Here is a 12,336-nt window from a genome sequence, read left to right on the forward strand (position 1 = left end):
TAAACATTTAAAGCAACCAAGGTTAAATGCAACATCTGCTGTAATATGTTCCAAGAACTACTCATTGAAAACAATATCCATGTCTGTTATGTTGTAAGAGGATTGATTGAGGACAACATCTATGCTATTTATAAGTATTTGTCATGAAACATTTCCACGAAATAACCACTGCAATTAATCTGTGAAAACCTCTATATCAGTTGACTGGTACAAGCTCTAAATATACAGTGCCACTGCATGTTGCCTGTGTGTTTTTTATTCATTATTTAGAAAAACACATGCTTTTATTAGACTACAAAAAGGCTGAGACAAAAGACATGAGGTTTACATGAGCTAAATAGCGCTCAGTAAGGCCTGAAATAAGCCTCGGCCTATAAATACCTCTGACCTGATTCAACCTAACTCACCAGATGTGCCAAAAAAAAGTGCTGTCACACAACAGCAGCATTAGTTAAGAGATTTCCATTTACTCGAAAGAAAAGCATTATATTACAAGCTACTTAGAAAAAGAAAATCTTAGGCAGATAATTCTTCCTCACAGCTGTTTTATTCGTTCAACATCTCACATTACAAATACTTCAAATGTATGCATACAGTTACAAACAGTTGGCAGCAAATGAATATATGACATTAGATCTTTGTTTTACTTCAATACTACAAACCAACTATAAAAACTGACGTCTGTATTGTAGCGTAAATTAATCAGGAAGAAAAATATAAAAATTTGAACTTACGTATAAATGTGAAATGACTTAATAAAAATCAAAATGATATCAGGTAAAAAAAAAAAAAAAAGTTAATAAATATAACCTTCCCAGCATACAATTAAAAACTATTGAAATTTTGCAATCAAGTAATACTAACAGACATAATCAATATTCTTTTCATCTGAAAATGTGGAGCACAATACAGCAATTAGAAAAACTAGACACATCAACGAGTTTAACACATCACCCCAAAAAATATAACAAAAATCTGATCAAAATGATAGTTATACATTTCAATTGAAAATATAGCAAATGCTAAATACATTATCGACCTAGTATATACAATGTTTTCAATCACAGTAGCATGGTAGTAGCAAAATAAGTAAATAAGCACAAAACTAATGTTTAAAAATAAATTCAGGTATAAATTAGTTTTTTTTTCTTGCAGACATCAGCATGAACAATAGGAAACAAATAATGTGTAAATGACTGCATGGTTTATATGGATTAAATGACTTACACTGCGGAGACTTGTTTCTGGAAAGAATAAGTATTGCACATAATGGCTCAAAGTTAACTTGCAACATTAAATCACATTCAGGTTATGTCCCAAAGCATGCCACATCACAAAGGGGGTCAAGTGATCAAGTCTTCTCACCTATGTCCTACCTCTACATTACAAAACGCATCCAAAGTGTTGTCACTGTGTAGATTGCATAAACATCATGTCTGTGTAAGGAAGGCAGACTCCATCATGTTAAGAGAGGCTACAAGAGAGGTGATCTCAAAGAGATAAGGAAAAGAAAGTTAAAAAGCAAAGAGGAGATCTAGTGCATTACATTAGGTCCTGCATTAACACTAGCCATGTTATTTCTGTATTACATTATGCATGCCAAGAATAAGTAGAACTTACAGGCAGTCCAAGAAAGAGGATCTAAATATTCAAACAGCTGATATCCACTCCGGTGATAGAAGGGAAGATTTCACATTGACCAAAGCCAAAACATTTACCCTATAGATAATCTTATTGTCTACACCTAGGAGCGAAATATCAGAATATATTTTCAAGACTATCAAAATCATTTTAGAAAGGTCTTGTCATGCCTTAGGATCCTGTAATTATGTTAATTAGGACAGAGGAGAATCCATATATGACTGGCTAATGATAGCCTTAGTTTTTTTGTTTTTTTATCTACAGAATCACACCAATGCACCAGACAATTTTCAGTTTTACCAGCACTTAAATATATAAAAGCTAATTGAAAATTATATTAATATCATTCATTTTCTTTTTTAAATTAAGTTTACCATAAATGCAGATCTCTTAGTAACAAAGGTACAAAATTATTTTTCACCAAGTGAAAAAAATGAGGTATTGCAAAAGGAGTTCTCCCATCTGTGAAAAATGTGCCTAAAATGACTATTGAAAAAAATATTTAGAAAAGTAGTGCATAATAAATGTATATATGTTCATGACAAAATAATCAGCTATAAAACACTGTACAAAAATCAGCAGGCCATGTATAAAATAATATCTTTATCTCTGTGACAGCAAATTCTAGCTACTACCATATCCAACCACAACACTTGTGATAGAAGCTCCAGTCATGGTAGAGCGTGCAGTGGTACACCATGAGGACAGCTCAGGGAGACTGGACTGTGCATTCCCATTAGTTTGTACTACATTAGCATGTTAGCTTCCAGTGCTAATATCCCTGACAATATAAAGTGAGCAAATACTACTGCCAATACCTGAGCCCTGAGGGCTGTGTCTTTATTAGCTGAAACCCACAAACTGAAACTCCAGACAACTCCAGCCTTCCTCCGCCATGAGACAAGAGGAGACACCATTCTCCTGACAACCCTCAGATCAACATCTGCTTTTGATGATGCGTTTTAGGCCAATCTTTGGTTTGCCCTTTCTGGTTACAAAGTGTCGACTTCTAAACCAAGACCTAAAAACTCATGCCAGCGACTGCCGACAATCTAGACACATGTGCCAGACTGAGGGGAGATTTTGTTTTGTGACGTGGCCAGGTTCTATACACTGAGCTGCTTGAAAAAAACTCAATCATTGTCCGACCATCTGAAACGGTGTTCCTCCTCTGTTCAACCCAACCATTTGCACTCAACCTTTGGTAAATGGTACAGTTGTTCTCTAATCCTGCAAGCAAAAAGTAAGAAAATGCACCCTTCTTAAAACGCAACTTCCATAGTTAGTATACTGATTTAGGTATGATGAACCTCACTTAAATTTTATGTTACTCTTGACAACAAATGTAAGCAGCTTTGCCAGCTAACACCAAAAGAAAGTACAGTCAAGTCAGAAAACATCTAAATCCAAATATAATGCATCCATATGCTCATGCACACTTAAAGTCAAAACATAAATGGGATTTCACTCTCTTCATAGCATTTCATTCTTTTAGAGGGCCCAATTAAAAAAATAATAATAAATTAAGGTTTGTTTGTTTTTTTTACTTAAAAGAAAAGTGCATTTATTTTTCATATCATAGCCCGTACCCCTTCCCTAATTACCCCTTTCTCTCAATCCCTCCCCAATCCTGCGTTCTCTCCCTCCCTTGCCCTCTCGCCTTAGTTCCAGCGGAAGGAGATGTGTCGTGGTCGGTCCCCGCCCTCCTTCACCAGTGGCTTATGGAACTCACGACCAGCCCGGGAGTGGATGGCTGCCCAGCAGTACTCACAGTAGTATTGCAGACAGGTCACGTTGGCGCAGAAGAAAGGAGCAAACTTCCCCCCACAGCGGGTGCCCTGACACTCATCACACAGCTGGTCGTCCAGAACATATGGCTTCACTTCCACCTGAGAAGAGAGATGAAATGAAGGACAGAAAATGCGTGTCAAAATGGAGGTTGGGATAAATCTGAACGCATGCACCACAGCATGCTGGATAGGTGCAAGTTAATATTTTATGAACATCAACTCTTCATTTTAAGACCTGGACAAGCTGCTGCTAACATCAGACTTACTCACCCGTTTATCAATCTCCCCGTGCTGCAGTTGAACAAATCGGGCACTAATGGCTGCAATGTAGCTTTGCTGATTGGAGAAGGCCACTCGCCCCGCCCCTTTTGGATACTTGAGCTCAGGGTCTGTGTCAATCCCAGCGTAACACACTCCCCCATACAGACGGTCCATGATCATGGCAAGCTCCACTGGAATGACAATATGTTATTCAAGTTAATGGGACAGCTCCTGTTGCAGGAATGCAATACATCTGGGCATCAAAAAACGACATGTACCTGCACGAAGGGGACGAGGGACACCTCCTACAAAGATGGTCTTTCTTGGGTCCAACGGCTGAGACCCGTCCATAACAAAGTCACTGTCATTTAGGTTCCAGGGTCGGATCTGGACCTACAAAAAGATTTTTTATTTTAAACAAAAAAAAATCATGAATTCTGCGTGTGAAAATGAAAGCGGCTTGCTGCTTATGTAATATGGATTTACACTTCAGCTCAATTTGGCTGCCATTGCAGGATGTTATCAGTTGAGGGTTTGGGGTGTTTTTTTTCAAACAGGAAGCGTTGAAAGGATGGTGAAATAGTGTAAGTTTAACAGTGAAGTCAGAAGTTACATTAGTCACCTTTTGTGCTAAGGGTAAATCTAAACAGGACCCACAAGTAGATACATACTTAAAAACTAACATTACTACAGAAACCTGTCTATTTTTTTAAATCAAGATTTCAACTAAAGACCTGATGGATTATCACAATAAAGCCCTTATTTGGACAAAAACAAATCTTAACTACTGCTTGTTTGCTGCCACACAGACCAACACACTCACAGGCTTGTCTTTGATGGTGGGGCTGGAGACACACAGGTAAAGCTTGCCATCTTCTTGAATACAAGCATCAATCAGAGCCTGAACAGAGCTCTCATCTTGAAACAGCAGGAAAGCATATCCTAGGGAGGTTGGACATACAGAACGATGAGTGCACACACATAACAAGCAAATACACATCACCGCAATACTGTAGAGTCCACCCGCTGGTACAAATATAATGTCATATTGGTTCAACTCACCTTTTGGTGGAAAATAGGACTTGCTCTCTGCCTTGTGAGGCCAGTCCACAAACAAGTGACCGAAACGACGGAAACTGGCAGTGATTTCATCTGAAACAGGGAACTCTGTTAGCAAATTCATCAGTTATTTAACCAGTAATGTCATTTAGTTCCAACATAAAACCAAATCATTTTAAATGGATTGAAAGAATAGAAAAATGCTTGATAATGGTAGTTGGAGGCAACAGAGTTTTTAACATGATAAAATCTATGATTCCACTTACAAACCAACACATTTAAATTTTACAGCGTATGGTCTACAACAAGGTAAATTAGAAAACTGAGGCTAGTGCTATCATCTCTTTACCTTCATCTATATCTGGGGGCAGCCCACCAACAAACACTTTGCGAGAATATCGCTCCACGCGTTCACCATTGAGATGAGGGAAACAGTGGGCTGAACCAAGGCCAGCAAGCCCCTGGTCACCTGATTCGTCCTCTCCAAAAGAGCGCTCATCCTCCATGGGAAACAGAGAGGAATGACCTACAGGGGGAAATGATCTTGATTACATATTATGGCTCACTGCTACTGAGGTTAAGCCAGAATTAATGCTATTTTGAATATATATTAATATTGCAATGAGCAGGGAATTTTGATTAGGTGTAAATAAATAATGTCAAGGAATACAAACAAAAGCAGCCATGATTGCTATTTTACACCCTGCAGCAAAGGGGCTTAAACTCTCAACATTCAAGGCAGAACAGTCACTGACACTGAAGGATCAAGCAGACAAACACAGGCCAAACCACAAAGTCATCATTTCAGGGTCATTGCTGATTTCTAAATAGCATTAAAACAAATCAAGGCACATTCACAAGCTTTACCTCGTCTTCTGCCATAACTTCTTGCTGCATGTAAAACAACACAAAACACTCTTGAAATGCCTTTTTTTTTTTAGACACATGATAAAAAACAACAACATGTAAGAACACTGACAGGGCTTGAATTTTTTTTTTTTTTTAGATCACTAGTCAAAATGGCTGCTACCTTTAACAGTAACAACCACTCTGAATGTCCTCCCATCAAAAAGCCAGCATGCATAGATATAAACTTTTAGCATAATAAATCTACTGCAACCAATTTCACCTATATCCATAAACTGCACCTGAAGTCACACTGGTACAAATAAATCTACAACAGTGTAAACTAGCGTGGGAAGAAAAAAACATTCATCACATAATATGGCATGTAATCATTACCCAATGATTATGATGTGCATCACTGTGCATGGAAAAAGAAATGTGGAGATACTGAAAATCCAGTCAGCAAACATCAAGTCAAATACAAAAGGCACATTATTTGCCATTGGCAGCATGTTTGCTCTTTGCTGACTCTGAACCTCCCTGACAGCAATTTTATTTTCCTACTTCCTACTTGGAAAATCCGGTCTGGTTTCTTGTCTCCATTTGTTTAGCTATTTTGGTAATGTATGAACGTTACTAGCAGTACAGAAAGGTGTACAACAAGTCATGTGACTATGTCTACTTTGTTTTTACAACTTGTTTTAGGTTTCGGTGTGGTTATGTGATGTCCTACGGTCCATGTTTTGTTTTTGTTTTATACAAGTAAATTCCTCCTGTTTAAAACGGCAATGAAGCGCTAAATCTTGACTCACACTCTTAAAAATGGCCAGAATTCAGTTATACATTTGCGGCATTAATGTCAAGCCCTGATCATGGCTACAGCATTATAACTTTGTATGCATGTGCAGTAATTTACACACCATTCATAGGTAGAGGTCCGTCTCCACCCTGGTGGGAGAAGCTGTAGCGTCCTATATGACATGGAAAAAAACAAGAACAAACAAAAAAACAAAAAACAGGAAAGGCTCAGAACAAGACATCATCAAATGATCCCCAACTGGAGTAATACTTACATTAATCAATTTCCATTAAGTAACATTGTGTTGGAATGGTTTCTGGTAATGTGTACAATGATTGCATATTGGAAGTATACAGATCGAATATTGCCTCAACTCTTCTGATAGTTCTTACATGTGAACAAATGTGCATGTTAGTCTATTATCACATGCAAAAAAGTTACAATCATGCAAATGATTAGTACATGTCTGATAACTGGGGAAGCCAACTTGTAAATTAAGAGATGGCAAACACTTATGTCGAGAAGTTTAAAGAAAGAAAGAAAGAAAGAAAGAAAGAAAGAAAGAAAGAAAGAAAGAAAGAAAGAAAGAAAGAAAGAAAGAAAGAAAGAAAGGAAGAAGGTACGTGCATCAGCTGGCTTAAATCAGCATAATAGAAAAGACTTCCGGTAAAGCTTCACACTGAAAAAGCAAAAAAAGGTTAAGATAGATTATAACAAAACTGAGATGAAATGTTTTATTAATGAGAGCTTTAGTTGAGATCAAAAAGGCTCCACAGCAAATAAGGCTGCAGGTGATTGTTGCATTGAGTTTGAGGTTGAGTTACAAAGACTGAGACAGAAATGTGCTGTAATGTAAGAAATGTAAGTAATCTCAGTGGATTTCATTCACATAGTGTTCATACACCGAATATGATCTTAACGTGTGTGTTTGTGTGTGTGTGCGCGTTCAGAGCATGCTACAGCTGGACATTTTACGACAAAATCAGGCAGTCAAACTTGTGATTAATGTGAAATATGTCTAAATACAAGCAGCTAAGCATGAATTCAACTTTGATAAAAAAAATTTGAATTGAAATTTTAAGCAATAAAATTTCAATTTAGGATCAGGAACAGTTTGATCACAGAATTAGTAAACAAGATTAGACATTTGCCCTGACATTTGTTGCCAGCTTTCAGTTCTTGCCAGTTTTTGATAATTTGTGCGACTAAGATTCACACTTTCGTATAAAGGGAACAATTCATGAGAACATAATATGCTGCTGTCCACTATGTTGCTGTTTATCATACAGCTTGGCTGAGTATGAAAGACCGATTTTACACAGTATCCTAAAAGGGAGAGACAAAATAAAAGAAACACCTTAGGCTTGGGGCTGATTATTACTACTAATGAATTTCAAATGTGTACTAAATATAACATTGGTAAAGCTTGTTAATATTTGTTTTTTGTTGGTTCAATTAGTATCAAATTATATTATGGGGAAAGATGAAAAGACATTATATGAATCCACATTAACAAAAAAACAAGTGCAATCACAGGTGGACCGTCACCAATACTGACTGAAGGAAAAAAGACAAAAACAACAGTATATTTGTCTCATAAAATTCCAGACTACAGCCTCAGAAAATGCCATTAAGCTGATTAAATCCTCTGAAAGACTTAATTAATTATCAAAAATGTGAAAAAATACCCAATGTCTGCTTACTATCAAATACATGCAACAAACGGCTGTATTTATCTACAGCAGGCGGTGAGAGAAACTATCTGTTCCTCACTATTGTTAGTGTGGGAACCAACCTTTCAAGGAATCCTGCTCAGCCCTCATAATGTCAATCAGAGAGTTCTCCAGAGAGTGCATACTGAAACCATCAAAGGACCGTGTTCTCTCCTGCTGAAAGAGAGGAAGACAACAATTAGCCTCCTCACTTCCCACATCACCATCTGAGGGAGCGCAGGCTGCAAGAGCCCTGACATAGTCTGCTATGATGCTAATAGCTAATCATATTTAAAAAAAAGCTGCAGAGAATATCCACATAGAGACCGAAAGCACTGTAAACAGAAAATGGAGCCCGGAGTGTGTTACACAAAATCACTTGCATATCTCTGCAATCAAATCAAAATGTTCCACTGTTTCTGCTATCAGCAGATAAGACAATATGCTATTTAATGAGCTAGAAAAATTGTCAGGTTCAAATTAATACACATTGAAAGTGAATAGCCTATGCTGAAACAACATAGCATTTGGAAAAAAAGAAATCCATAAACAAAGAGAAGCTGTGATGAGTAATAAATAACACAAGTGTTTGCTTCACTGTGTATCTAAATGGGTTGAGAGCATGCCAAGCTGCAGTGGAGCACAAGACTTCTCAAATCAGGACAAGAGGAAGGCCATGTGATCCAAGCAGATGATAAGACTGCTCTCCTCCAACCAAATGATCTAGATAAGACCTCACACATAAGCACACACAATAAGTTTCAATTCATCCGTTTAGTTGGCTGAGCTGTCACGTATCCTGTTTTGCTCAATAGCTTATTTGTTGCATTTGATACAGATAGCGTGTTGAATAGGATTAAAACCATTCAACCCTGGAGAACACACAAGACATTTATAAATTAGCAGTCTATAGAACAACAGTCCAAGTACGTCACTGTTTAGTTTGTTGGGCTTTTTTTTTTTAAAGAAGTCCCCTAAATATCAGTGAGTGTAAACAATGTGATATGCTCACCTGGAAAGGGTAGACACTATCACAGCGGCTCATGCTGTCTTCCACCCAGCCTTTATGATTGAAGCCAGAGCTATTTCTGGGAAACTTCTGGGAGGGAACCTGCGGGACAGTCAGAGGAGTTTCATACAAATCTCCTGGTTGAAAATATGTTGTACCATTATATCAAATAACGCAAGGAAATCCTAGGATTTATTTGCATTTAGATGAGTTGTGACACTTTTAATTACCTGGTTGTTGGGGAAAGATTTCTTCAGTGGGGAGATTGAGTTCAGGCCTGTCATGCCTCCGCCTACCCCCCGCCTGTACTCTCGAACCCCCTGCGTGCCTCCCCAGCCACCGTAACCTCCAGGGCTCCAGGAGGTGGATGTGGGTGTGGAGGGGCTCTGGTAGCTTCCCCAAGGTGAAGGGGGTTTGCTCTGAGCAGGAGCAAGGTGGGGCAGCTGGGGGAATCCTCCAGTGCGATGGGCATGAGGAGGGAAGGAGGGCTGAGGTGGGTGAGGGCTAGCTGGAGAGCGCCGGTGCTGCTGTGGGACCCCCTGGCCATGAGGATGATAGTGTTGGGGGTGAGGTGTGGGAGGGTGGTGCTGGGAGACTGGTCCAATCTGCGGGGAGAAGCTACCTCCGCCTCCAAAGCCAGGTCCAGCATGGTGGGAGAAGTTCTGGAACAGCAAGGGAGGTCCATTGGCATTGGAGCCAGCAGGGCCGAAGAATCCTCCAATATCGTCTCCGACCACTGGAGACTGGGTGGATGGTACAGCAGGTGACCAGTTGTTGAAACTGGTCAGCGAGGAGGAGGAGGAGGTGGACTGTGCACAGCTTGTACCCATTCCCAGGCTGTCCTGGTAGTCAAACCCGCTTAGCACCGGGGACTCCATCCTGAGCTTATCCTTCCCACCACTGCTCTCCAAAGAACCCTTCTCCAATGAACCTTCTTCTGGCAGAGCTCCCTCGAGCTCCCCTAGGCCTCCGCCTGCCTCTTGCTGGCCTGGAGAGAGGGCCTGAGGCTGGACCTGGACCTGAGACTTCTCTTGCATGTCCTGGAGGTCCAAGGCCTTGGACTTGTCTGACTCCAGAATGTCATCTTGCATGTTACTGTGTTGGGCTACGGCAGGGAACAGCCAAGCACTGCCCCCATTGGTGGAGCAGGTGTTGTTTACAAAGGAGGGGGGGCTGGGGGGGTTGGAGGGGTGGTGAGGGTGCTGGGGTTGGAGGTGAGGAGGGATCCTTACAGGGAAAGCAGACTTGTTACCGCTGCTGTTCTTCACCAGAACTCCAAACCCGTAGTCCCCCATTTAGGACAACCAGTAAATCTTCAGTCGACTTTTGGGCTTTCACCGTCTTCTTTATCCTAAAAGGTGGGTTGAACAGGGGCAGGAAAATGGGGAAGGAGAAAGGGGTGAAAAAAGCAGAGAGCTGTTACACCTCAAGTTGATCTGTCTGGCCTCTGATATATATATATATATATATAAATAATATATATATATATATATATATTTGTTTTTTTTAAAGCGTCGTCAAACACAGTGAATGTGCTTGGGCTGCACCCTGCCTGATCTTGTGATGCAATCAATGAGATTAAATCATTGACTCGCCAAGACATGGGAGGCCTGGATGAAATATAACACGGATAGCAGGCAGGCAACCACAGCCAAAAAAAACAACAACAAAAAACACCTAACCTAACCTAACCTAACCCAACCCAACCTAACCTAACCTAACCAGCGCATCTAACAGCTTGGGGTTGGTGGAGCTGACGTCTCCAAAAAGGTCGTTACGCAGCTAGCAGCAAAGCTAACAGCTGCTCCGCCACCTTCCATGTGCCCCTGTTAATCACGCAGACCCCGGCAGACTGTTTTAAAAGTCACATTTCAGCATTACGGTGTTATCTGTGGACGCTCAAGCGCTGCCACAGCACGGACAACCTACCGATTAATCTCCCCTTTTTTTCAGCAATGACCTCCTCATACGCAACCATTTAAATACAGGAAAATGCTGATGACGTCTCTTGTCTGCTCTGAATGTGGGGTAGTTCCCTGCACCGAGCCGCTACAAACCGGGTGTATCGTTAACATAATCTGCAAATAAACGGAGCTCGGCCGCTACAACCTCCCTCGGCTTCCCTGTAACGTTCACGGCTCGGTTAACACCGACAACCCGGTGGTAAAATGTTCCAGGACATGACAAACTTGTAAATGGTGTGTGGCTCTTTAAACGACCTCGTCTGTTTCGTGTCCTGTATGTTCAATGTCACACAGCCCCACCAATCCTTGTCATCATTTTTTTACATCTCCAAATTACGCAGAGCCCCCCCCCCCCCCGAGCGTCCCCAGTGCTGACGCGTCGACAAAACGAGTGTATGTCGGGCATAGCTACCTTCAATTCGGCGTCATGACCTTATCGTTTTGATGTTGCCATATTTTAGCGTTTTCCCCTTTTCTGCATTTCCTAGGCAGCCGGTGTAAATGGTCTCCTTCTCTCTCATCTAGATGACAGCTGGGCCAGTCGGGAGACACTTCCGTCTGCAAGCACCGCCCCCGCCAGCAGCCACCAGCCACTGTGCGTGTCAGGATTTCCTCTGGAGCCTCGCCTCCTCCAACTAAAACCTAGCGTCTGATTGGATGGTTTTGTATAGCCACGCCTGCTGCACTTCTCAATGAATGGCACATGCACCCAAGACGTTCCCCTCCCAAATAAGGACGCCTTATAATCAATGGGAGGAGTTGTTGTGAGGAAAATACAAGGCAATTCAAGGCAATATCTATCCAGTCCCTCAACTATGATTAATTATAATGATTGTAAGTAGAATGCAATGGGTTAAACTAGCAGGTTCCAGTATTTGCAACCATTTAATCCAAATGCAGTTGAGATGATTTGACTAAACAAATGTTTTTTCTTCCACCTCAGCCTATAGCAGCTGTTCTAGATAGATAGACAGATAGATAGATAGATAGATAGATAGACACACAGACAGACAGACAGACAGATAGATAGATAGATAGATAGATAGATAGATAGATAGATAGATAGATAGATAGATAGATAGATAGATAGATAGATAGATAGATAGATAGATAGATAGATAGATAGATCCTTTTGGTGCCACACAGCCCAGCAAAGAGTCTGGCATAGCAATCTCATTAAAATAAGCTGCTGCTGCTATTTTTGGCACATAATCAAGATTGAGAGCTTGATTAATTGTATTTTGGTCAGGTCTGT

General features: G+C 40.5%; 1 protein-coding gene across 6 annotated transcripts; it reads right to left on the reverse strand.

Annotated features, from left to right (window-relative positions):
- Window positions 1-527: 527 nt before the first annotated feature.
- Window positions 528-11,594, reverse strand: LOC133985698 (cytoplasmic polyadenylation element-binding protein 4-like). Of its 6 annotated transcripts, none has more exons than XM_062425365.1 (12): window positions 11,494-11,594; window positions 9,348-10,468; window positions 9,121-9,219; window positions 8,192-8,285; window positions 6,518-6,568; window positions 5,619-5,642; window positions 5,101-5,277; window positions 4,755-4,844; window positions 4,516-4,634; window positions 3,971-4,085; window positions 3,702-3,883; window positions 528-3,530 (listed from the first exon to the last, which is right to left on the reverse strand). In XM_062425365.1, the coding sequence occupies exons 2-12, from the start codon at window positions 10,410-10,412 to the stop codon at window positions 3,303-3,305; spliced, it is 2,244 nt and encodes a 747-aa protein (XP_062281349.1). In that variant the 5' UTR covers window positions 10,413-10,468; window positions 11,494-11,594; the 3' UTR covers window positions 528-3,302. The 6 variants fall into 6 exon arrangements, with proteins under 6 accessions (XP_062281349.1, XP_062281350.1, XP_062281351.1 ...); XM_062425366.1 differs by lacking the exon at window positions 11,494-11,594 and adding an exon at window positions 11,307-11,323; XM_062425367.1 differs by lacking the exon at window positions 11,494-11,594 and adding an exon at window positions 11,047-11,289 and having other exon boundaries at window positions 8,192-8,282.
- Window positions 11,595-12,336: the final 742 nt, after the last annotated feature.

The sequence above is a fragment of the Scomber scombrus genome, chromosome 9 (assembly GCF_963691925.1).
Source record: "Scomber scombrus chromosome 9, fScoSco1.1, whole genome shotgun sequence".
Lineage (NCBI taxonomy): Eukaryota > Metazoa > Chordata > Actinopteri > Scombriformes > Scombridae > Scomber > Scomber scombrus.